Raw genomic sequence first — 24545 nt, forward strand, 5'->3', positions numbered from 1 at the left:
CCTGCGTGACATACCCGCTCCTTCAGAAGTTATCTCCTTTCTACAAGAGGTGCATCTCGCTACCACTCCGTCTGCGGATTCGTGTGTTTGTCCTCAGTCGGCGATCAAACTGCGTGCGGTGTGGCGCTCTACGAAGAGGAAGGCATCCCAGTCACAGAAGTGGTAGCTTTCCCGTCTGGACGAGATATGGCCCTGACACTCTTTGATTACAAGGCTCTGTAACACCGGAAATGCATATCCTCCTATTTCCATCTATTGTACTATAAAGTTTTTCCTTATTTATTGCCTGAAGATATGACATTTCTGTGTATTTATATATTGTAATCGTTTTACTATATATATATATATGTCGATGTGTAATTGGTTTGTTTTGTAAATACTATTTGTATTTTTACGCTGGGTCTTGCCTAGGGAAAACTATGCTATCGAACGATTATATCGATAGGTCGTGTGGAGAACCAAAGTGTTTAGGATCTTTGGTAGTGTTAACTCTACCACGTGGAGCGCGGGCAGAGCGGAGTTGGGCTGGAATAGGGCAGGGTCCCTTCCTTTTCCGAAATGAACTTGAGTGTAGTTGAAATTCAAACGCCAGCATTAAAGTAATATCATTCGATTTCACTGCTTTAATTTCAAAGTTCAGTTAAGGTATACGTACTGGCTACAATATTTAGATTACACAAGCAGAAATTAAGAGTGCGAGTTTTGTTACCATATTTTAGCTTACCTGTGACTGCAGCTTAGCTTGGTACGTGCTAAATTTTATTATTGTTAATTGTTCAGAATGATTTAATTCAAGTTCAAAGTTAAATCTCTGATTTCTAAATTGCGTAGATTCAAGTATCTTTTGAAATGATTGTTGAGGTAGCCCAAGACTAGCCTTATTTTATTGAATTTCGTAGTGCTTCAGAAACAAAGTTCACCATTAATTTCAATCACTAAATTAACTTTCAATTTTCCGGTTTTATTAATTCAATTGTTAAATTAAGTCAGAGTGTAGCGAAATTTATTACTTCTGACAAACATTCAGTTTTCACACAAATCGTGTCATCCTTCAGTTGCCACGCTTTTAGTGCTAATTATATATGCAATAACCTTTCTTTTTCAGTTATTATAGTAGTTGTCCATAGGACTGGCGACCGTAATTTTCCCCAAATCTCAAATATCTAATTAACGCCAGTTAATTGTTAACGTAACGACCGCACATTTACTTTCTTTATTAACTTTACCCGTTTTCATAATTAATTTCCACCAGTTTCATTTGCATTTTTCCTTTCATTTAGATGTAACCCTTTCCTCCCTCTTTACCGACAGATTAACTTCGGTGACGATTGCTTTTCCCAAATTTCTATTAGGTACACGCGGTTTAATTTTTACTGTCATTAAGGTCGATAAGTAAGTGGGAGGTTACACCTGGACACCCCGATGTCAACGAACTACGTTATACGCAGAATAAATAGCACCCTTATTTGCTGGGCGATCCGACTATTACATAGTAGAAGGAAATATCAGCTGTGGAGCGATCCAATTTTCGAAACCCAGCCAATGCGAGCAGCAGTATCACCACTGCCTCCAGAGGCCACGATCCTGTCGAATCCCGACACGTGCTGGTACACATTCCTCACAAACAACCAGTGTCAGATGAAATAACACAGTTTCAAAGATTTTACTCGTCTCATACTGATATGACTTTATGAATATCGACAGAAGCGGTGAGTGAAAATTTTTAGCAAGCCTGGGAACCAAATCAGGTTTCCTGCTTACTCGTCAGATGCATTAGCCACTAAGGCACCTTGGCACAGGAGTTTACAGAGCTGCAGGCATTATCCTACGATGCTTCCCTCCTCGATCCAAGTTCTCGCTGCCACTACAGTCTACTGTAAATTCCGTCTTAGACATGAACACAATTGCTGAAGCTCTGCACGTTCTGGAATTGCATCTCAGAATCGATCCTAAATGGAGGATCCAAACTGAAACCAAGGTACAGGTACTTACACAAATAACACTTTTTCAGAGACTTTACTGTTCTTATGCCAAATATGGTTTTATGCCTGAAGCGGATAGTGAAAATAGAAGTCAAGTCCAGTAACATAAGCCTCCTGCTCACTAGGCTGAAGTGTTAGTCAAGAAGCCACCTTGGCACAGTCTTGGAGAGCGTCGACAATTCTGGTCGTCCGTAGGTGAGAATTTAGAGTGGAGCGAGGGTGGAGCGGCAGTGAGAACGTGGACAGAGCAGGGACATTGAGTTAGTAGACTGTTCTGTCTGGCGCCGCTGGCTCTGATCGAGCATCGACTCACCCTCTTGCGGACCCATTGCCAATATCGATTAGGAAGAGTTGGTATCCGTGGGTTCTGCCATTAGAAGGCATTTGCTTGCCGATGTATATACGGGGTTCGTTGGCCCGAGACGGAGGCACGGTTTTGGGATTGGTGGTAGCGTCGCGACAACAGGTGGTCACGAGGTCCGAGCGGCCGAAGTCACGACCTGCGCAAGGAGGGTCTGTGCAGAACGAAGATACCGGAGTACTTCACCGGGGTCAGCGTCGACTACAAGCAGCAGGCAGACATTCGTGTCGGACGACCGCTCATGGCCTGGCTGCCCTCTTCTACCTGGCTCTCATCGCCACGATTCAGTAACCGCTGCGACCCACCGTGGATCCATGGAACTACTTGCTGATGAAGGGGAGTGACATTCAGTAATCCTCGTGGTAATCTGTTTCTTTGTCTACTTGCCTCCCTTATTATTTTCTGGTTTGTATCCGACCCTCAGAATTTTACTCGGCCGACTCTTTGGTCGTGTACTAAGACGTTAGTTGTCACTTGAAAATTTGTATCGCTATTATATTGCCTTTCCTTTCTGGTTTGTTTCCGATCATTAATGTTCGAATTAATCAGCTCTTGGTCGTAAATACAGCCGAAACAACTTTTTTTTTCTACGCAGGGGAAAGCCTCGGCTGCCCGGTAGTCGCCAATTGTATCAAAATGATACTTTGTATTGTCTTCTCGGAAGATGGCTTTGAGGGGACCTTTCATTTTTTGTTTTTGCATTTTGTTGAGTTTTATAAAATCGCAGTGCTGGTAGACGACTATAGGTGATATTCTGATTTCGGCATCTTTTGTTGTTTGGTTTGTTGATGGTCGAGGGTCGGCTCGTGTGTGCGTACTGGCTTCGTTCGATTCGGCACGAGGGCCGATACCTGCCTCTCTCGGTTCATGTTTGACTGCCATGTGGTGTGAATGTTGTTCTGTCAGGTCCGAGACGTTGTAAAAATTTTCGTTCTCAAATGAGAAGTTGTCTTGGGTGAGCTGTAGCAGCACTTTTGGGGATATTTGGCGTCTTTTTTTTTTTTGCCTAGCAGCAGTGGTCTTCCCGTGTTGGGAATAATTTACACGGCTGCGACCTGGTGTGTCGATGTCGGACTGGTTCATTCCTTGTCTTGGCGTGGGTTAGGGATTGCTAGCGGGTTGGCCTTGCTTTTTCTCCATTTTGAGGAGTGTCTGGTGATTGCAATTTTAGTCCCAATTTTGGTACCGGCAGTTGGCGGGGCGGGCATGGAGATGGACTTCTTTTCGCGGTCGCCTGCCTAATTTTATGTATTGACCTGGCCTGGCGGAAGGCGGGTTTGAACCTTCGCGCCGCGCGGGGTAGCCACGCGGTCTAAGGGCGTCTTGTCGCGGTCCAGGCGGCTCCCCCCGTTGGAGGCTCGAGTCCTCCCTCTGGCTTGGGTGTGTGTGTTGTCCTTAGCGTAAGTTAGTTTAAATTAGATTAAGTAGTGCGTAAGCTTAGGGACCGACGATCTCAGTTTCGTCCCTTATGACCTTACCACAAATTTCCAAATTTGTCCCGCCGCAGCAGGGGCCCTGGACTTGCAGCGTCCCCTAACTCTGACCAGCCCTAAAGGCCGGAATTTCTAAGCCCTGCTCTATACTTCGGAACATGACCTAGTGGCAAGTTTGCTTTGTTTTCGACGGCCCTGGCGCAAGCAGCTCAGCGGCTGCGATGGCGGCGGCAGTGACAGCGGCTATGGCGGAAGCTAAATGGAGCTGTCCCCGCCCCAACATTCGAACGAGGCACCCCTCAAGGGTCTGCAGTACGGTGAGGGAAGCAAGCGCTACATCGGCTAGTGCGCGACTGTGATTCTAGTGTTTTGTTGTTGTTGTTGTTATTTTTAGGGGGGGGGGCGGGGGGGGGGGGGGAAGACTTGAGGTACAGCGTCACCGGTGGATCTGGATCTCGGTCTTACTGTTTGCGCGTAACGGTAAAATTGTTCTATCGTATAATGATGTCATTCCAAGGACATCACTGGTGTGCACGTCGAAAATTTGGCTGTGAGACTGGAAGTCCCATACCACCCTCTGACGGTGGAAGTTCAAGGTTTCAGGCAATAGGTAACACAACTATATTAGGTACTGATAATGGGGGTCGTATGATAGTCACATCGAGTATGATACACATCGAGTGGTCGTATCAAAACTGGCACTAGGAACGAGTCCGATACTTATGCCTATGCTGTGCTAGGCCGCTCCCTCTACAGTCCGCACCACGCCAGGCGCTCTGTCCGTGGTTTGCGCCGGCCAATAGCAGCGTGCGGAACAGCTGCGGCTAGAAGAAATCGCTACAGTCGTTGCTATTAGCCGGTGCAAACCACAGACAGAGAGCCTGACATTGCGAGGGCCGCAGGAGGGAGCGGTCTAGCACACAACATACGCATAAATACCGGACTCGTTCCACATTGGAATCATCATAGACAACACATGAAGTAGACTGCCAGTCACGTAGTTGAAATATCGTGGAGGAAAGACATGGATTTCTGGCTTTTGTTTCTTCTCGCTGTCATTGTGATATCTGTAATTTAGTCGCTGCAAAATTGCGTCCCATTCTTTATACACTGTCTAAAACACAATTCATTTATTTTATTTTATTGTATCATACTGCCAAATTATCTCAAGTCCATGTGGGCAGCTTTGGTCCATGGACAATCTTCTTCATTATCTAGAGGCATCCGGAGATTTGAGTCTTACATTTCTTCTAGAAAGATGTGGGAAGGCAGGGACTACCTGATTTCTGGAAAGCTGTACGTTGTAGGATCATGTTGTAGAAGAGATTTTGTGATTCGGTCGTGACGTAGCCTACCAAATTCGAGTCTGGTCCACTGTTACTTTATTTTTCCAATATGTTTTTGGTGTTGAGTGTTTCGTGTAGAGAATTTGCAGGAAATTGTCGTGACATAGATTTCCAGCAATACACAGCATCATTCGGTCAACAAATATAATTCTTTTTTCTTGGATTGTTGACATGATCTGTACTTGAGATTCATATTCGAATACGGTGCAGACAAAGATATTACACGTCAGAAGAGCCACTGGTTGATCAGCTACATGTGTTATGCTTTTCATGAGTTGCACTAGGTACAGTTTCTATTCGGCTTGTTTAAATTTTTCAGATTTGTACGTTAGGTAGTTTCCAAGATATATTACGTTACCTTGTGAAGTAATTTCATGCCCCAAAAGTTGAATATTGAATTTGTGATGGCTGGTAACCGAATATTGTTTAGATTTCTATGCCTAGAAACTGCTGACTGTGTCCTATAGCCCTTGGTATGTAACTCCCTCATTGCCACACGATTTAAGTACAGGAAAATTTTTGCTACTGTGTAGCAACCCATTTGTGGTCACATATTTCAGTGGTGCAGCAGCTCAATGCTAACAAAATTCTGCAGTCGCATAGAAATTCAACAGTTCAACCATTTGGCAGTAGGGTAGAAAATCGCTATCGTAACGTAATGTAGTGGTGTAGTAGTTCCGTAGCGGCAATATTTTGCAATTGTCCAACGGTTCAATTGTAGCAACATTTTGCATTAGAATGATAACGTCACGCGTTTAATGTGACGTTTCTCATGTTTAATGCGTTTTTGATTACCTTTTCGTACCCTATTAGGTCACGTGAGAGAGGAGATAGGCAAATCTGCAACGCATCGATAATAACCAAACAATGAGTGTACATATAAACCTTCTGTTATAGATCAGTAACTTCCTTTGTAATTCTTATTACTATTGTAGCGCGCAACAACAGTGAGCTTGGAATAGCTTCCAAGCGTAGTAGGCGCTTGTCAGAGCTGAGCAGAAAAGGATGAGGTACGCATTCGACAGAGCGAGACTGGGTCGCTCTACTGCCCCCACTGTATTAGACTTTGGCCTCCTTCTTCTCCTGGCAGGGAAAAGAGCTCTATCGGTAGAAGGGTATCTTACAGTATTGGACACGGGATGCAAAAGAAATACCATCCGCCACCCGCTTGCAAAGTGATTTCCTATATGGCTCCAAGCCATAGCTTGGGAATCGTGCAGCATTCTGAGAACTTAAGTCCTACGGCGAAGACATTGTGACATCAGAGGGACGGCTGTCGTGACCCCCACCCGTGCTAGATATATGAAACCAAGCATTCATTGAGCAAACACTTTTTTTCTTTTGGTAACAAAGAGACTCTCGCTGCGCTAAGGTCTATGATTGGGAAGGACCTGTGAAAAATACAGAAAATTAGTGTGGGGTACAAAGTTCCGTAATTCCCACCGGATGACATACACCACACTCTGGATTCTGCTCACGTCACTGTCGATACTTTGCCACAAGACGGGTCAGACCGGGCTGTTTTCAGACTCACCAGATCAATAGTCGTCTAATTGACTCCATGCGACTGCAAGAAAACTTCTATCATTGGTGTGTGGTGATAGACAACGTCTGCATGGTTCTTTGCAATTGATGAATGACCTTCTGCCCTAGAATTCAGCCAAGCACACAGATTTTAGTTTACCCTCCTACTTTGTCGGATTATATTTTGTCCTTAGATGTGAGAGTTGACGAATGTCTGGTTCAGATTTCTGAATGTGGAGAGTACTTTGCATTTTTCGATCCAAGTAGGAGAGCTTCATTCTAAGTGCGGGTTCGATATGAGCATCACTCAGGATCACATACTGTAATGAATTTAGTTCTTCTGACTTTATTCATATAGATAGAATATTTATTAACTTGGTTTTCGGAAATTTAAAGATAGATTTGCTTTGGAATGGACTCATACCGTCGTCCTCATTAACGTAAATCTGAACAAGTGTCTTCCAGCACCTATTTCAGAGTAGGGCAGGATTACTTTGAGTTTCAACTTCAATTAAAAGACCATATCTTTACGAACAGACCCGTCGTGCAGGAGGTGAGCTGAGTCCTCACACCAGCAGGTGACGGCTCAACGGCACACCACAAATGTTCAATACAATAAAATGTAGCTCAGCTCCTGTGGTGTACAGACTCTTTTGACGCCGACTTCTTGCTCATTTCTGGTCATGAATCAGTAGATCGTTAGGCTTTCATAACAATTCTGACATTGTAATGCACGTTCATTTGTGATTAGGGAGGGCATATTCATATAAGAATGAGAAGTGGGAAAACTGACATTCCGCCCCAGACCTTTTTCTTTGCTTTAAAAGACATTCGTCTTCGAATCAATTGAGGTCAGTTTATTTTCGTTGAATAACTCTTGCTGATATTCACCACCTAAATAGCAGTGATGCTGAAAAGTATTCAATGTGCCTCTTTCTGGTTTGCTCAAATAAATGAAATTCTTAAAACATAATACCTTTCTTTCGAGTTGTAAGTAACAGTGGTCATCCCTATCTGTGTTTGATTCTTAAGGATGGAAGATCCACTGGCAGAAGTTAGTACAGTTATTTTGGTTGGATGCGTATTTTTTTTTATAGTTGTTGATAGGGTTCATTCACATGGCACCCCGGGGTTGAATGACCCAGAGCTAACTTGTTTTTCACTTTATCCAACATCCATTACGTAATTGAGGAAGTTAACTTAAGGAGTCAGATCACAATGTAGTCGTGACGAAAAGTAGTTCAAATTTAGCATATTAGTCAAGAAGAGACAATACGCAAAGATATGGCATACGGAACCACTAAGGAGCGATGAGATACGCTTGAAATTCTCTAAGGCTATAGATGCAGCAATGATGAATAGCTCAATAGGCAGTGCAGTGGACGAGGAATGGACATCTCTAAAAAGAGAAATCACAGAAGTTGTAAAGAAAAACGTAGATACAAAGAAGGTAACTGCGAAGGAGATATTGGTAACAGAAGAAATACTTCAGTTGATCGTTGAAAGAAGGAAGTACAAAAATGTTAAGGGAAATTCAGGAATAAAGAAAAAAAAGTCGCAGAGGAACGACATATATAGTAAGTGCAGGGAAGCTAAGACGAAATGGTTGAATGAAAAATGTAAAGAAATCGAAAAAGCAATGATTGTTGGAAAGACTGACTCAGCATGTAGGAAAGTCGAAACAACCTTCGTTGAAATTGAAAGCAAGGATGATAACATTAATTCCACTGCTAAATGCAGAGGCTAGAGCGGATAGGTGTAAACAGTACACTGAAAACAGAAGATTTGTCTGATGTGATAGAAGAGGAAACTAGAGTCGATCTAGAAGAAATAGGGGATCCAGTATTATAATCAGAATTTAAGAGAGCTTTGGGCTACTTAAGATCAAATAAGACAGAAGCGATAGATAACATTCCATCAGAATTTCTAAACTCATTGGATGAAATGGTAACAAAATGACTTTCACGTTGGTGTGTAGAATGTATTAGTCTGGCGGCATGCAATCTGACTTTCGGAAAAATATCATCCACACAATTCCGAAGACTGTAAGAGCTGACAAGAGCGAGAATAAACGCACAATCAGCTTAACAGCTAATGCATCCTAGTTGCTGACAAGAATAACATACAGAAGAATGCAAAAGAAAATAGAAGATGTTTTAGATGACGATGAGTTTGGCTTTAGGAAAGGTAAAGGTACCAGAGAGACGATTCTGACATTGCAATTGATAATGGAAGGAAGAATAAGACACGTTCATAGTGTTTGTCGACCTGGAAAAAGCGTTCGACAATGTAAAATGGTGAAAGATGTTCGAAATGCTGAGAAAAATAGGGATAAGCTACACGGGGAGATGGATGTAAGACAGAAATGTAGTCTACTGTTCAGTCTGTACATCAAAGAAGCAATGACGGAAATAGAACAAAGCTTCAGGAGTGGAATTAGAATTCAAGTTGGAAGGATATCAATGATACGATACGCTGATGACATTGCTATCCTGAGTGAAAGTGAACAAGAGTTACGAGATCTGCTGAATGGAATGAACAGTCTAATGTGTATAGAATATAGTTTCAGAGTACATCGAAAAAAGACGAAAATAATAGAAAATGGAAGAGCGACAAACTTAACATCAGGACTCAGCACCACTAAGTAGATGAAGTTAAGGAATTCTACTACCTAGGTGGCAAAATAGCCATTGACGAACGGAGCAAAGAAGACATCAGAAACAGACTAGGACTGGCAAAAAAGGGCATTCCTGGTCAAGATAAATCTGCTAGTATCAAACAGTGGACTTAATATGAGGAAGAAATTTCTATGGCAGTGAAACATGGGCTGTGGGCAAATCGGAACAGAATAAAATTGAAGCATTTGAGATGAGCTGCTACAGATGAATGTTGAAAATTAGGTGGGCTGTTACGGTAAGGAAGGAGGAGGTTCTGTGCAGAATCGGAGAGGAAAGGAATATGTGGAAAACACTGGCAAGGAGAAGGGACAGGATAATAGAATATCTGTTAAGACATCACGGAATAACTTTAATGGTACTAGAGGGAGCTGTAGAGGGCAAAAACTGTAGAGGGAGACAGGGACTGGAATACATCCAACAAAGAGTTGACGATGTAGGGTGCAATTGCTGCTCTGGGATTTAAGGGTGGCACAGAAGAGTAAGTCGTCTTTGGCCGCATCAAACTAATCAGAACACTGATAACTCAAAAAACAAAAAGAAAGACTTAAGGGGAGTAGAGTGGTGTTTCACACAGATGCAGATTATTCGAATTTACCCGAATATACTACACATGAAAGAGGACTTGCTATGCTTGCAACTTAATGCTGATTATAATTTCCTATTGTGTATCTGCTCAGTGGTGGCAGTATTTTACAGTGGTGTAGCAGTTCAATGATGACATCATTTTCCGGTAGTGTAGTAACTCGATAGCCGTATATTGTATAGTGGTGTTGCAACATCTTTCGAGCAGTGTATCATCTTAATGGTTGCCATGTTGCAACCACGTAGCATGTTAGCAGCGGCCAAATTATGCAGTAATGTAGGGTTGCTGTTGTGGCTTGATTTTCATTTGTGCAGCAGAAGAGAGGTGGCAATAATAATCTCTTAAGTAGCAACTCAGTGGTGACAAACATTCTGCAGTCGTGAAACTAATCACTGGTGGTACCAACTCGTGCAGTGTAGCAACTCAATGTGGCAATATTTCGTATTTGTGTAGTAACTGAGTGGCGGTAACATTTTACTCTTAAATAGAAATTCATCAGTGCCAAAATTTTGCAGTAGTCTAGCAACAAAATAAAGTTCACACTTAAATAGCTACACAGCAACCCCTGTTGGCAACATATGTCATATTAACCCAATTGTGTCAATAGTCTCCAGTAAAGTTGAAGTTCAGTAGTATTATCGTTTTGTAGAAGCGTAGCAAATTCATGACGGCACTAACTACATTGAAGAAGCGGCTCACGTGTTAACCATTGCAGTGGCAAGCCAATGTTTGCCACGTTTCGCTGTGATGTTGCAAATCAATCGTGGCAATATTTTGCAATGTTGTTGCAAGTCAGTGGTGACAATATTTTGCAGTGATGTAGACACTCAATGATGCTGATTTATAGCACTGGTTTAGCAAATCAATGGTGACAGAATTTACACTTGTATAGCAGCTCAAGGGTGGAAAGAAATCTCGGTGGTGATACAACTCAACTGCGGAAAATGCTGCAGTGGTGTAGCAATGGTTATGCGTTGTTGTAACTTTTTAATGCTGGCGGCAGTGTCCATTGTAATAGCAAGTCAGAGGTGGTAATGTTTTTGTATTGATGTAACGACTCAATAGTGCCCACATTGTGATAGTGTGTAGCAGATCTAGACAGGTAACTTTTTGCAGTGGTTCTGAAATGCAATGCTGGTAGTATGTTGCAGGGGTGTAGCAACGCAATGGTCAAAACAGTTAGTAATTTTGTAGAAATTCAATGGTGACAAAATTTTTTAGTGTTGTGGAAATACAATTTCCACGACTAGTTACAGAGGTAGCAACTAAATCCTGGCAGCGTATTGGAATGTTGCAGCAGCTCAAAGCCGGCATCATTCTGAACTGCTTCACATTCAGTCTATGAATGACAAACGTTTTTTGTATGTTAATAGATTATTGTATTTGTTAATTCGCTTACACATACAATGATATTCAGGTAACCAACATCAGAGCAATTGTTTAACTTTGTTTTGCAATGATAAGCTGGAAGTTTGGCTTAGCAGTCGATTGCAAAGACAAATTAGCAGACCGGTACCCTAAGACGTTACTGTGTTGTAATTTACTTTTAAGGAGACCTCACAGCAATAGGATTTTTGCACGTTACATATTTAAAGTTTGTGAAGGTCACTATTTAAATATCAATAAACCAAAGCATCTCGATGGAACTCTAAAAAATTCTCGAAAAAACCGACTGTTAGAATTTCAGACCATCTTTAATACGCCAGTTTATCCGAAAACCAGCAAGGCTCTGTGATAAAGGGCTTCCTGCCACTTGGAGGAAGGGGAGGGGGAAGATGAGCTTGATTCCTAGGGAACAAAGTTTTGAACGAGCATTTCCACAAGGCGTAAAATACATAAAGGTGCAGAAAATTATGTTAATTTTTTAATGTTAAAAATCTTTCTTAATCTTTTGCAAAAGTTCTGTAATCAAGTATTTGCATTTGCAATGAGAACTGGATTTTTGTTCGATATGTAATTATAAATAAAAAGACGTGCCTATTTCATAAAAGTCCAGTTTGGACAAGAGTTAATTACGTTATCTTTGACGGGTTTTAAATTTACATAGTGTACATATTCGGATCGAACAGTGAAAAAAACGAAAAAAGAATAACCAAAAGACACTTTATCCGTTTTTATGTATTGTACGCTTCAGATAAACACTTGTCCCACACGTCCTCAATTGTTTGTTGATGTATTTATACCTCTGTCTTTTCTAACAGCGTTTATCCTCTAGAGCTCCATGTAATGTCAGGGAGGTTTTTCCGTTATGGCTTAACACATATCCTTTCATCCTGTACCCACTTCTTGTCAGTGTTTTCGTATGTTCCTTACTTCACCGTTTCTGCCGAGAAACTCCTCGTTCCTTATCTTGTCGGTCCACCTGATTTTCACCAATCATCTGTAACGCTACATATCAAACGTTTCGATTCTCTTCTGTTCCAGTTTTCGCATTTATTTATGGGACAAGGAAGACGGTGAACAAGCTAAGGAGTTAGAGGTCTCGGTCCAAACTCAACCACCGGAAACGGGGCTTCAGCAGTCGTGGTAGAATTTGCCAGTATGGAGACCTGTGGGACCAACAACAGCTGCCAATCAATAGCAACCTTCAAGATAACTTTACTACTGGTGATCTTGCTGCAGTTAACAAAGCTGCTGTCAAAACAATCGAATAATGGGCTCTCTACAGAATACGAAGAAAAGTATCCTGCTGCTTGTTCTTTTTTTTTCGTTACGTTCCTGTCTCTACTTCACAAATTTTTTTGCTACATATAAATCACAGTATTTTTATTGTTATTACTTTCTGCTTCTACTGTACTGAATTTTCTCTGACATGGATAGGTTGTATGTAATTAATTTTTGAAGTTTTTAATGGACCAGCAGCATTGTTTCATGTCCTGGACAGGTAAAGTAAATAAAAGTAGAGTATTAAAGATAGTCGGAAATCTACGATGTCTGTTTACTCGGGAATTTTCGAGAGCTGCAGTGATCTGCTCAGCTCGACTGATATTTGTGCCCTGAATTTCACGTACCATAAATTTAACAAAAATTAACAAAAGTCCGCCTGCCGTGTGTTCTCCTTGTTAGTGCTTTTGTTACATGGAGTGCCACGTTGCTTTCTGCCTGTAAACCTCGTTGCCCCGCTGCCAAAGTAGCCGGGTATCCCCTATTTTCCTGCTCCCGGCCGCCTTGGGCTTCCGCCGGCAACTGCGCCTGGCGGCCTGGGGAAGCCACCTGGCCGTGGCTGCGGCTGCACGCGACCTCCGCCGAACTGCGGCTCCAGAGGCTTGGGCACGCCACCTGCTCCCTGCTGGGTAACAGTGGGGACGAAGCCGCGGTCGTCGTCGGCCGTGTAAGTGACAGTGAAGGTGATGCCCTCTGGAGACGTCCACGTGTAGCCGCCCTGTAGCGCCACCGACTCCCCGTCAGGCGTCAGTGCTCCAGACTCTTCGTGGGACTGACCGTCGCTCGTCTTGTAGCTGCAAAAGATAAGAAGTTAGTCTGGGTTCAATCTCTCGTGAGAATCGAGTTAATTAGCTACCTAGCTTTCACTCGTATTCTACGTTAAGTGGAAGTTGATAGCAGCATTAGATCCACCTGATGTGTAATTTACGGATACATCGGAAAAGCTGCTCTATCGAGAATACAAGTTCTTAATTACAGCCACATGCATCTTGATTTTGTAATTACAGCATCCCAGTCGCCGGGTTGGTCTCCTCAGAAGCCTGAGCACTGATTTAAACAAAAAAGGACGACCGTGCGACAGCTGAACTCAGTTCTTTCGAACAACAACCAGCTGCTTGCGCATGTTCATTCCGCCATCAGACTTTTTTATTGAATGCTCGTTAGCCTGGTTTCGCCCTACCAAGAATGTTATTCGTGGGCTTGACTTGTAATTCTGTCCTTTATGCCTGATAAAGGCTAGTCCGTGTCTATGTTGCTGGCCTTAAGAGCAGGGGTGAGCTAAGCTCTGCATTCTGACTTACGCCACCATTTCCGGTCCGGCAGCCTCCTTCTTGTAGTCCTCTTGCATCCAGCACGTCCCAGACCTATCGACTCCAGCTCCTCCTAAGTCGTCCAAGCTTGCTTCTTTCTGCTGGGGTCCATGGCCACACCTTCTAGGCGCTAAAGTCTGCAATCGAGCGACCGCTACGGTCACAGGTTCAAATCCTGCCTCGGTCATGGATGTGTGTGATGTCCTTAGGTTACTTAGGTTTAATTAGTTCTACGTTCTAGGCGACTGATGACCTCAGAAGTTAAGTCGCATAGCGCACAGAGTCATTTGAACCATTTTTTGAACCATGGCTACGCTTTCTTTGGTCATCGGCTACCGTCTATGCTCTCGGACGTCCTTAGCAAGATGGTTCAAATGGCTCTGAGCACTATGGGACTCAACTTCTGAGGTCATCAGTCCCCTAGAACTTAGAATTACTTAAACCTAACTAACCTAAGGACATCATACACATCCATGCCCGAGGCAGGATTCGAACCTGCGACCGTAGCGGTCGCGCAGTTCCAGACTGTAGCGCCTAGAACCGCTCGGCCACTCCGGCCGACCGTCCTTAGCAGTTTAGATGTTACCTCTCATTACCTCTATTATTGATTTATCGACACTCATAGAATCTCTTACGCTGGTATTTTATACATGGTCCAGCTTGTAGAAACCACAACTTCGCCTCCAAAAGTCTGTCTCTAGAGCAAGAAAGTTATTTCTGGCGCTTCTCTGTTACTCACGGCTCTGCCCAGTACTTAAAGGGGAGACCACGACGTTTGGAACGCGGATTTACTGCAAACTTCGTACACTCGTAGTACTCCATGAGGACAACAAAATGTGTAAGCAGTAATGCGTACTTCTGAAGCGTTATTGAGAAATTCGCAAGATAATTTCCGTCGTCAAATATGTACCTGCACGTACCCATTTTTACCATGCAGCTGCGGCAGCCGAGTGCTTAACGTTCAAGCACCGTAGTCGCTGTATCGGTGGAGCGAGTCCCGATCGTCAGGTTTTTTTTTTCAACGTAGTCATTTTCTTTACAATTTATATTACAATTGATATAATGGGAACAATACGTGTAATCGGATGAATTTTATTAAATTTACAATGTTTTTTGGCAGTGTAAAAATTTTTATTATCACAAATAATATGATATTCATAACTTTGTTTTTCATGTTTTGACGAAAAATACCGTCCTGTAACTTTGTACTCGTAATGTCGAAAGCGACGATTAATTGTACATCTTTCTAAAGCCGTGTGTGCCGGTCAAAACTTACAGGTAACAGGTAGTTTTGGGCTCCTTCTAGGTATAAGGGATTTCTCAACTCACAGACAAGCATACATTTTCAGTATCATTTCACGCGTTTGGTTTAGTCGATAGTTGTGAATATTATATTATTTTTGATAATGACAATTTGTAGACTGCCAATTAACATTGTAAATTTAATAATAGATCATCTGATTACACGTATTTTTTCCCATTATATCAACTGTAATATAAATAGTAAAGAAAATGATTGTGTTGAAAATAAAAAAAAAGAAACTGACGAACGGGACTCGATCCATCGATACAACGATTACGGGGCTTGAACGCTAGCCACTCAGCTGCCGTCCCTTCACGGAGAAAGTGGCCACGCGCAGGTATATATACACTCCTGGAAATTGAAATAAGAACACCGTGAATTCATTGTCCCAGGAAGGGGAAACTTTATTGACACATTCCTGGGGTCAGATACATCACATGATCACACTGACAGAACCACAGACACATAGACACAGGCAACAGAGCATGCACAATGTCGGCACTAGTACAGTGTATATCCACCTTTCGCAGCAATGCAGGCTGCTATTCTCCCATGGAGACGATCGTAGAGATGCTGGATGTAGTCCTGTGGAACGGCTTGCCATGCCATTTCCACCTGGCGCCTCAGTTGGACCAGCGTTCGTGCTGGACGTGCAGACCGCGTGAGACGACGCTTCACCCAGTCCCAAACATGCTCAATGGGGGACAGATCCGGAATCTTGCTGGCCAGGGTAGTTGACTTACACCTTCTAGAGCACGTTGAGTGGCACGGGATACATGCGGACGTGCATTGTCCTGTTGGAACAGCAAGTTCCCTTGCCGGTCTAGGAATGGTAGAACGATGGGTTCGATGACGGTTTGGATGTACCGTGCACTATTCAGTGTCCCCTCGACGATCACCAGCTTCATTGGTGACGGTTGCGAATGATCCTCGCCGATACCCCAGGAGCAACAGTGTCCCTAATTTGCTGGGAAGTGGCGGTGCGGTCCCCTACGGCACTGCGTAGGATCCTACGGTCTTGGCGTGCATCCGTGCGTCGCTGCGGTCCGGTCCCAGGTCGACGGGCACTTGCACCTTCCGCCGACCACTGGCGACAACATCGATGTACTGTGGAGACCTCACGCCCCACGTGTTGAGCAATTCGGCGGTACGTCCACCCGGCCTCCCGCATGCCCACTATACGCCCTCGCTCAAAGTCCGTCAACTGCACATACGGGTCACGTCCACGCTGTCGCGGCATGCTACCAGTGTTAAAGACTGCGATGGAACTCCGTGTGCCACGGCAAACTGGCTGACACTGACGGCGGCGGTGCACAAATGCTGCGCAGCTAACGCCATTCAACGGCCAACACCGCGGTTCCTGGTGTGTCCGCTGTGCCGTGCGTGTGATCATTGCTTGTACAGCCCTCTCGCAGTGTCCGGAGCAAGTATGGTGGGTCTGACACACCGGTGTCAATGTGTTCTTTTTTCCATTTCCAGTAGTGTATTTGACGACCGAAATTATCTTGCGACTTTCTCAATAACGCTTGAGAAGTACGCGCTATTGCTTACACATTTAGTAAGCACGACAGAGAAGCGTCGTAAATAAGTTAACTGCCCTAGTTGTTGTATCTTCAAGCTGGACCACGTACAAAATAGCAACGTAAGAGATGCTATGGGTATCGATAAATCAATAACAGATGCCATGAGAGGAAACATCTAAACTGCTAAGGAAGTCAGAAAGCATGAACCGTAGCCGATGACCAAGGAAAGTGTGACCATGGACCCCAGCAGAAAGAAGCAAGCGTGGGCGACTTAGGAGGATATGGAGTCGACAGGTCTAGGACGTGTTGGATGCCAGAGGACTACAAGAAGGAGGCTGGCGAACCGGAAGACGTGGAAAACGGGAAGCGGGAATCGTCGCCATCCGTAGAATACTCGCAAGATGCAAGATGGGGACGATGGACAGAACAACTCAAGCTTCACAAGTGTTAAGAGAAGCCCAAACCACCTATAAAATGAGGAAAAAGAAGATGCCTTTCCTAGCAATAAGCATCTTGTACAAGAAACAAAAACGGAAAATGATTCCCCTCGTCTATGCCCCACCTGCTTCCCCATCCACTGTCTGCAAGAAATGACGTACACTACCATTTCTAGGTCAGGTATCACAGATTGTAGCCAAAGCAGTGAAATCCCGCAAGTAGAGGCTTTCCTGCTATGTGAGGAATACGACAGCCCAGTGTGTTTTTAATACCAAAGACAAGATCCAGTTATTAGCCAACAGTGGGCTATACAAAATCACCTGTTCTGGTTGTGACAAATTTTACATGGTCAGTCAGGCAGAGACATATTAAATAGGCCGGCTGAACATGGACGCAGCTGGAGGTTGCAGAATTCAGACTCTGCATTTGCTGAGCACGTACTGAGTGAGGGTCACAACTACCAGCCAGTGTCCCATGTATGTCACTTAGCAAACAAAGGCCATTAACGCAACCTGCTGGAATCCCTGGAAATCCACAAACATCTTGCTCACAGTCCTGATCTAATCCTAAATGACCAGACACAACTCAACACTTCCCCTCTCCTAAACTTCATATAATCATCTTTGTTGTTCATTACTTCCCACACTCTCTCTTCCTACATATTCCCATTTTCCTGTATTCATTTAGTTGTTTTGTTTTGATGAAGTTGTCTTTGTATTCCATATAGAGTGTAGTTTCAATAGTTAAGGCTTTCTTTTAACTGGTACTTGTATTACTGTCCATATTTGACACCCCTTGTAGTTGTCGCATCAAATAATGTTCATATTTTACTTTGCTCATTTATTTAATGAAAACTGTTACACAGCCGCTGCTTTGATTATAATGTTAATGTTAAAATGCAGTACCACAACACTCTCAAACTGTAGGTTCCCTCAAACACCTCCATTTTCCTTCATTTATTTATTTCTGTGTATCTTATTGATATTGCTTAAGTTCCTTATGTATTCTGTAGTTACATTGATAATTGTCTCTTCTTTTAGTTGGTTTGTGTATCACTCTAAATGTTTCATACCTCCTGATGTAGCCTTGTCTAGTACTAATTTTATTTGATTGTGTTAGTTTTGTTTATTAATAGAAACTGTCTTGTAGGAAATTATTCCTATGTTGTGCTAAAGTTTTCCTGTCTATTCCATTGTTATTTATGTACTGCTCATTTTTTACTTTTTCATTGCAAAGATGTTACTTACTGTATGTTTCTACTTCAGTCTAGACGGGTTACTTTGTTGTGTCTAGACACAATGAGAGGAAGCCGAAAGGCACGCGCTTTAACTCATTCAGGGTGGCGTGAGGTTTGAAACAGGATACGTAATGAATGCTATAAAGAAAAGTACGTAGCTTCTGGAATACTTAACTTTAATCCATAATTGTAGAACATCGCTCTTGATGATACAGAAGTATAATAGCAATATAACGAAGAATAACGGCGCCTTGCTAGGTCGTAGCAAATGACTTAGCTGAAGGCTATGCTAACTATCGTCTCGGCTAATGAGAGCGTAATTGTCAGTAATCCATCTCAGGCAAAGTCGGCTGTACAACTGGGCGAGTGCTAGTACGTCTCTCTAGACCTGCCGTGTGGTGGCGCTCGGTGTGCCATCACTGACAGTGGCGACACGCGGGTCCGACGTATACTAATGGACGGCGGCCGATTTAAAGGATACCACCTAGCAAGTGTGGTGTCTGGCGGTGACACCACATACTTCTCTTCCAATGTTGTTTGCAAACGTTTTAACTTCTTCGGTGATAATACTCAGTAAATGTCTCAAGATGGCCTTGTAAGCCAAACACCGGCTAACAATAAAAGTAATATTGTAGAACAAAAGCAAACTGGTCTTTTCATTTACTATACTGTTGTTCTACCAAGAACCGACGGAAGATTCTGTTAACATGATAATTGATACCATTAATGTACTGTGTATTGCTACTGTAACTGCTCTGTGGGCACTTTAACGGATTGCAGACCTTACACTATGCCTGTAGATTCTTTTATGACTGGTGCTGCCATCTCTTGGTTCATTAAATTACACCCTACACTGACCCACTGAGACAATTTCAATCACTTCACGATGTCTGACACAGAAAACACTGACAGTCGCGATTAGTTCTACATCTACATTTACATCTACATTTATACTCCGCAAGCCACCCAACGGTGTGTGGCGGAGGGCACTTTACGTGCCACTGTCATTACCTCCCTTTCCTGTTCCAGTCGCCTATGGTTCGCGGGAAGAACGACTGTCTGAAAGCCTCCGTGCGCGCTCTAATCTCTCTAATTTTACATTGGTGATCTCCTCGGGAGGTATAAGTAGGGGGAAGCAATATATTCGATACCTCATCCAGAAACGCACCCTCTCGAAACCTGGCGAGCAATCTACACCGCGATGCAGAGCGCCTCTCTTGCAGAGTCTGCCACTTGAGTTTATTAAACATCTCCGTAACGCTATCACGGTTACAAAATTACCCTGTGACGAAACGCGCCGCTCTTCTTTGGCTCTTCTCTATCTCCTCCGTCAAACCGATCTGGTACGGATCCCATACTGATGAGCAATACTCAAGTATAGGTCGAATGAGTGTTTTGTAAGCCACCTCCTTTGTTGATGGACTACATTTTCTAAGCACTCTCCCAATGAATCTCAACCTGGTACCCGCCTTACCAACAATTAATTTTATATGATCATTCCACTTCAAATCGTTCCGCACGCATACTCCCAGATATTTTACAGAAGTAACTGCTACCAGTGTTTGTTCCGCTATCATATAAACATACAATAAAGGATCCTTCTTTCTATGTATTCGCAATACATTACATTTGTCTATATTAAGGGACAGTTGCCACTCCCTGCACCAAGTGCCTATTCGCCGCAGATCTTCCTGCATTTCGCTACAATTTTCTAATACTGCAACTTCTCTGTATACTACAGCATCATCCGCGAAAAGCCGCATGGAGCTTCCGACACTATCTACTAGGTCATCTAGGTCATTTATATATATTGTGAAAAGCAATGGTCCCATAACACTCCCCTGTGGCACACCAGGGGTTACTTTAACGTCTGTAGACGTCTCTCCATTGATAACAACATGCAGTGTTCTGTTTGCTAAAAACTCTTCAATCCAGCCACACAGCTGGTCTGATATTCCGTAGGCTCTTACTTTGTTTATCAGGCGACAGTGCGGAACTGTATCGAACGCCTTCCGGAAGTCAAGAAAAATAGCATCTACCTGGGAGCCTGTATCTAATATTTTCTGGGTCTCATGAACAAATAAAGCGAGTTGGGTCTCACACGATCGCTGTTTCCGGAATCCATGTTGATTCCTACATAGTAGATTCTGGGTTTCCAAAAACGACATGATACTCGAGCAAAAACATGTTCTAAAATTCTACAACAGATCGACGTCAGAGATATAGGTCTATAGTTTTGCGCATCTGCTCGACGACCCTTCTTAAAGACTGGGACTACCTGTGCTCTTTTCAAATCATTTGGAACCCTCCGTTCCTCTAGAGATTTGCGGTACACGGCTGTTAGAAGGGGGGCAATTTCTTTCGCGTACCCTGTGTAGAATCGAATTGGTATCCCGTCAGTTCCAGTGGACTTTCCTCTATTGAGTGATTCCAGTTGCTTTTCTATTCCTTGGACACTTATTTCGATGTCAGCCATTTTTTCGTTTGTGCGAGGATTTAGAGAAGGAACTGCAGTGCTGTCTTCCTCTGTGAAACAGCTTTGGAAAAAGGTGTTTAGTATTTCAGCTTTACGCGTGTCATCCTCTGTTTCAATGCCATCATCATCCCGGAGTGTCTGGATATGTTGTTTCGAGCCACTTACTGATTTAACGTAAGACCAGAACTTCCTAGGATTTTCTGTCAAGTCGGTACATAGAATTTTACTTTCGAATACACTGAACGCTTCACGCATAGCCTTCCTTACGCTAACTTTGACATCGTTTAGCTTCTGTTTGTCTGAGAGGTTTTGGCTGCGTTTAAACTTGGAGTGAAGCTCTCTTTGCTTTTGCAGTAGTTTCCTAACTTTGTTGTTGTACCACGGTGGGTTTTTCCCGTCCCTCACAGTTTTACTCGGCACGTACCTGTCTAAAACGCATTTTACGATTGCCTCGAACTTTTTCCATAAACACTCAACATTGTCAGTGTCGGAACAGAAATTTTCGTTTTGATCTGTTAGGTAGTCTAAAATCTGCCTTCTATTACTCTTGCTAAACAGATAAACCTTCCTCCCTTTTTTTATATTCCTATTAACTTCCATATTCAGGGATGTTGCAACGGCCTTATGATCACTGATTCCCTGTTCTGCACATACAGAGTCGAAAAGTTCGGGTCTTTTTGTTATCAGTAGGTCCAAAATGTTATCTCCACGAGTCGGTTCTCTGTTTAATTGCTCGAGGTAATTTTCGGATAGTGCACTCAGTATAATGTCACTCGATGCTCTGTCCCTACCACCCGTCCTAAACATTTGAGTGTCCCAGTCTATATCTGGTAAATTGAAATCTCCACCTAAGACTATAACATGCTGAGAAAATTTATGTGAAATGTATTCCAAATTTTCTCTCAGTTGTTCTGCCGCTAATGCTGCTGAGTCGGGAGGTCAGTAAAAGGAGCCAATTATTAACCTAGCTCGGCTGTTGAGTGTAACCTCCACCCATAATAATTCACAGGAACTATTTACTTCTACTTCACTACAGGATAAACTACTACTAACAGCGACGAACACTCCACCACCGGTTGCATGCAATCTATCCTTTCTAAACACTGTCTGTACCTTTGTAAAAATTTCGGCAGAATTTATCTCTGGCTTAAGCCAGCTTTCTGTACCTATAACGATTTCAGCTTCGGTGCTTTCTATCAACGCTTGAAGTTCTGGTACTTTACCAACGCAGCTTCGACAGTTGACAATTACAATACCGATTGCTGCTTGATCCCCGCATGTCCTGACTTTGCCCCGCACCCGTTGAGGCTGTTGCCCTTTCTGTACTTGCCCAAGGCCATCTAACCTAAAAAACCGTCCAGCCCACGCCACACAACCCCTGCTACCCGTGTAGCCGCTTGTTGCATGTAGTGGACTCCTGACCTATCCAGCGGAACCCGAAACCCCACCATCCTATGGCGCAAGTCGAGGAATCTGCAGCCCACACGGTCGCAGAACCGTCTCAGCCTCAGATTCAGACCCTCCACTCGGCTCTGTACCAAAGGTCCACAGTCAGTCCTGTCGACGATGCTGCAGATGGTGAGCTCTGCTTTCATCCCGCTAGCCAGACTGGCAGTCTTCACCAAATCAGATAGCCGCCGGAAGCCAGAGAGGATTTCCTCCGATCCATAGCGACACACATTATTGGTGCCGACATGAGCGACCACCTGCAGATGGGTGCACCCTGTACCCTTCATGGCATCCGGAAGGACCCTTTCCACATCTGGAATGACTCCCCCCCCCGGTATGCACACGGAGTGCACATTGGTTTTCTTCCCCTCTCTTGCTGCCATTTCCCTATGGGGCCCCATTACGCGCCTGACGCTGGAGCTCCCAACTACCAGTAAGCCCACCCTCTGCAACCGCCCGGATCTTGCAGACTGAGGGGCAACCTCTGGAACAGGACAAGCAGCCATGTCAGGCCGAAGATCAGTATCAGCCTGAGACAGAGCCTGAAACCGGTTCGTCAGACAAACTGGAGAGGCCTTCCGTTCAGCCCTCCAGAATGTCTTTCGCCCCCTGCCACACCTTGAGACGACCTCCCACTCTACCACAGGTGAGGGATCAGCCTCAATGCGGGCAGTATCCCGGGCAACCACAGTCGTAGTCCGATCGGGGGATGCGTGGGACGAGCTGGCCGTCCCCGACAAACCCCCATCCGGACCCCCACAGTGATGCCCGTTGGCAACAGCCTCAAGCTGTGTGACCGAAGCCAACACTGCCTCAAGCTGGGAGCGAAGGGATGCCAACTCAGCCTGCATCCGAACACAGCAGTTGCAGTCCCTATCAATGCTAAAAACTGTTTTGCAAAGAACGTCTGAACTAATCTACAGAGAGCGCAAACAAATCGACAAAATTTAAACGGTTATTAAAATACAAGATTACCTAGTAAATGCAGTAATGCTGCTACTTGCGCACTGTTGACACTGCTCGGCGGCGGAAGGAGACTACGCGAATTTACACTATTCAGGTACTAAAACGCAATGCTACAACTCTCAAATACTATAATACGCCCGAAATTTATGAATTAAACAATGCAAGTACCAAGAACACGCAAAGAAATTAAGAATTAAACTATGTACCAAATGAGTGAGCTAGGAGTATACGACTTGCTGCTGCAGCTGCTCATCGAACTGCGGCAGGGAGCACACTCAGCGCATGTAAAGTGTGTAGGTTGAGCAAGAGCTGATATTACACGCACTTTGAACGAGTACAGACACAGCTTTAATGACACAACACTAGTTGAAGATTGTGAAAGTTTTAAAAATCGATTACATGAATATTCAAGAAAGGTAGGAGGAATAATCCACTAAATTATAGGTCCACAGCATTAATGTCGATACGAACCAGGATTTGGAAACATATATTGTGTTCGAACATTATGAATTACTTCGAGGAGAACGGTCTGTTGACACACAGTCAACACGGATTTAGAAAATATTGTCCTTGTGAAACCCAATTATCTCCTTACTCACATGAAGTGCTGAGTGCTATTGGTGAGGAATTTCAAACTGACTCCATATTTCTAGATTTCCAAAAGGTTTTTGACACGGTGTCACATAAGCGGCTTGCAGTGGAATTGTGTGTTCATGGTATATCGTCTCAGTTATGTGACTAGATTCGTGATTTCATGACAGAGGTCACAGTTCTTAGTAATTGACAAAAGTCGTCGAGTACAACCGAACTAATTTCTGGCGTCCCATAAGGTAGTGTTAGGTCCTCTGCTGTTCCTTATCTATGTAAACGAATTAGGAAACAATCTGAGCAGTGGCTTAGTTTATTTGCATATGATGTTGTCGTTTATCTTTTAGTAAAATCATCAGAAGATCAAAACACATTGCAAAACGATTTAGAAAAGATATCTGTATGGTGCGGAAATTGGAAATTGACCCTGAATAATGAAAAGTGTGCGGTATCCACATAAGTGCTAAAAGGAACCCGTTAAGCTTCGGTTACACAATAAACCAGTCAAATTAAAAGGCCGTAAATGTAACCAAATACCTATGAATTGAAGTTACGAACAACTTAAATTGGGAAGAACACATAGAAAATACTTTGGTGGAAGGTGAACCAAAGACTGCGTTTTAATGGCAGAACACTTAGAAAAAGTAACAGATCTATAAAGCGACTGCCTACACAACGCTTGTT

General features: G+C 43.5%; 1 protein-coding gene across 1 annotated transcript in view; it reads right to left on the reverse strand.

The window, feature by feature from the left end:
* Window positions 1-12738: 12738 nt before the first annotated feature.
* LOC126418554 (flexible cuticle protein 12-like) overlaps window positions 12739-24545 on the reverse strand; it is a 42714-nt gene continuing 30907 nt past the window's right edge. The window contains exon 3 of the mRNA XM_050085369.1: window positions 12739-13365. Within this exon, the coding sequence (XP_049941326.1) occupies window positions 13053-13365 (313 nt within the window). The 3' untranslated portion in view covers window positions 12739-13052. The remainder of the gene's footprint in view (window positions 13366-24545) is intronic.

This window comes from Schistocerca serialis, chromosome 9 (assembly GCF_023864345.2).
Source record: "Schistocerca serialis cubense isolate TAMUIC-IGC-003099 chromosome 9, iqSchSeri2.2, whole genome shotgun sequence".
Classification (NCBI taxonomy): domain Eukaryota; kingdom Metazoa; phylum Arthropoda; class Insecta; order Orthoptera; family Acrididae; genus Schistocerca; species Schistocerca serialis.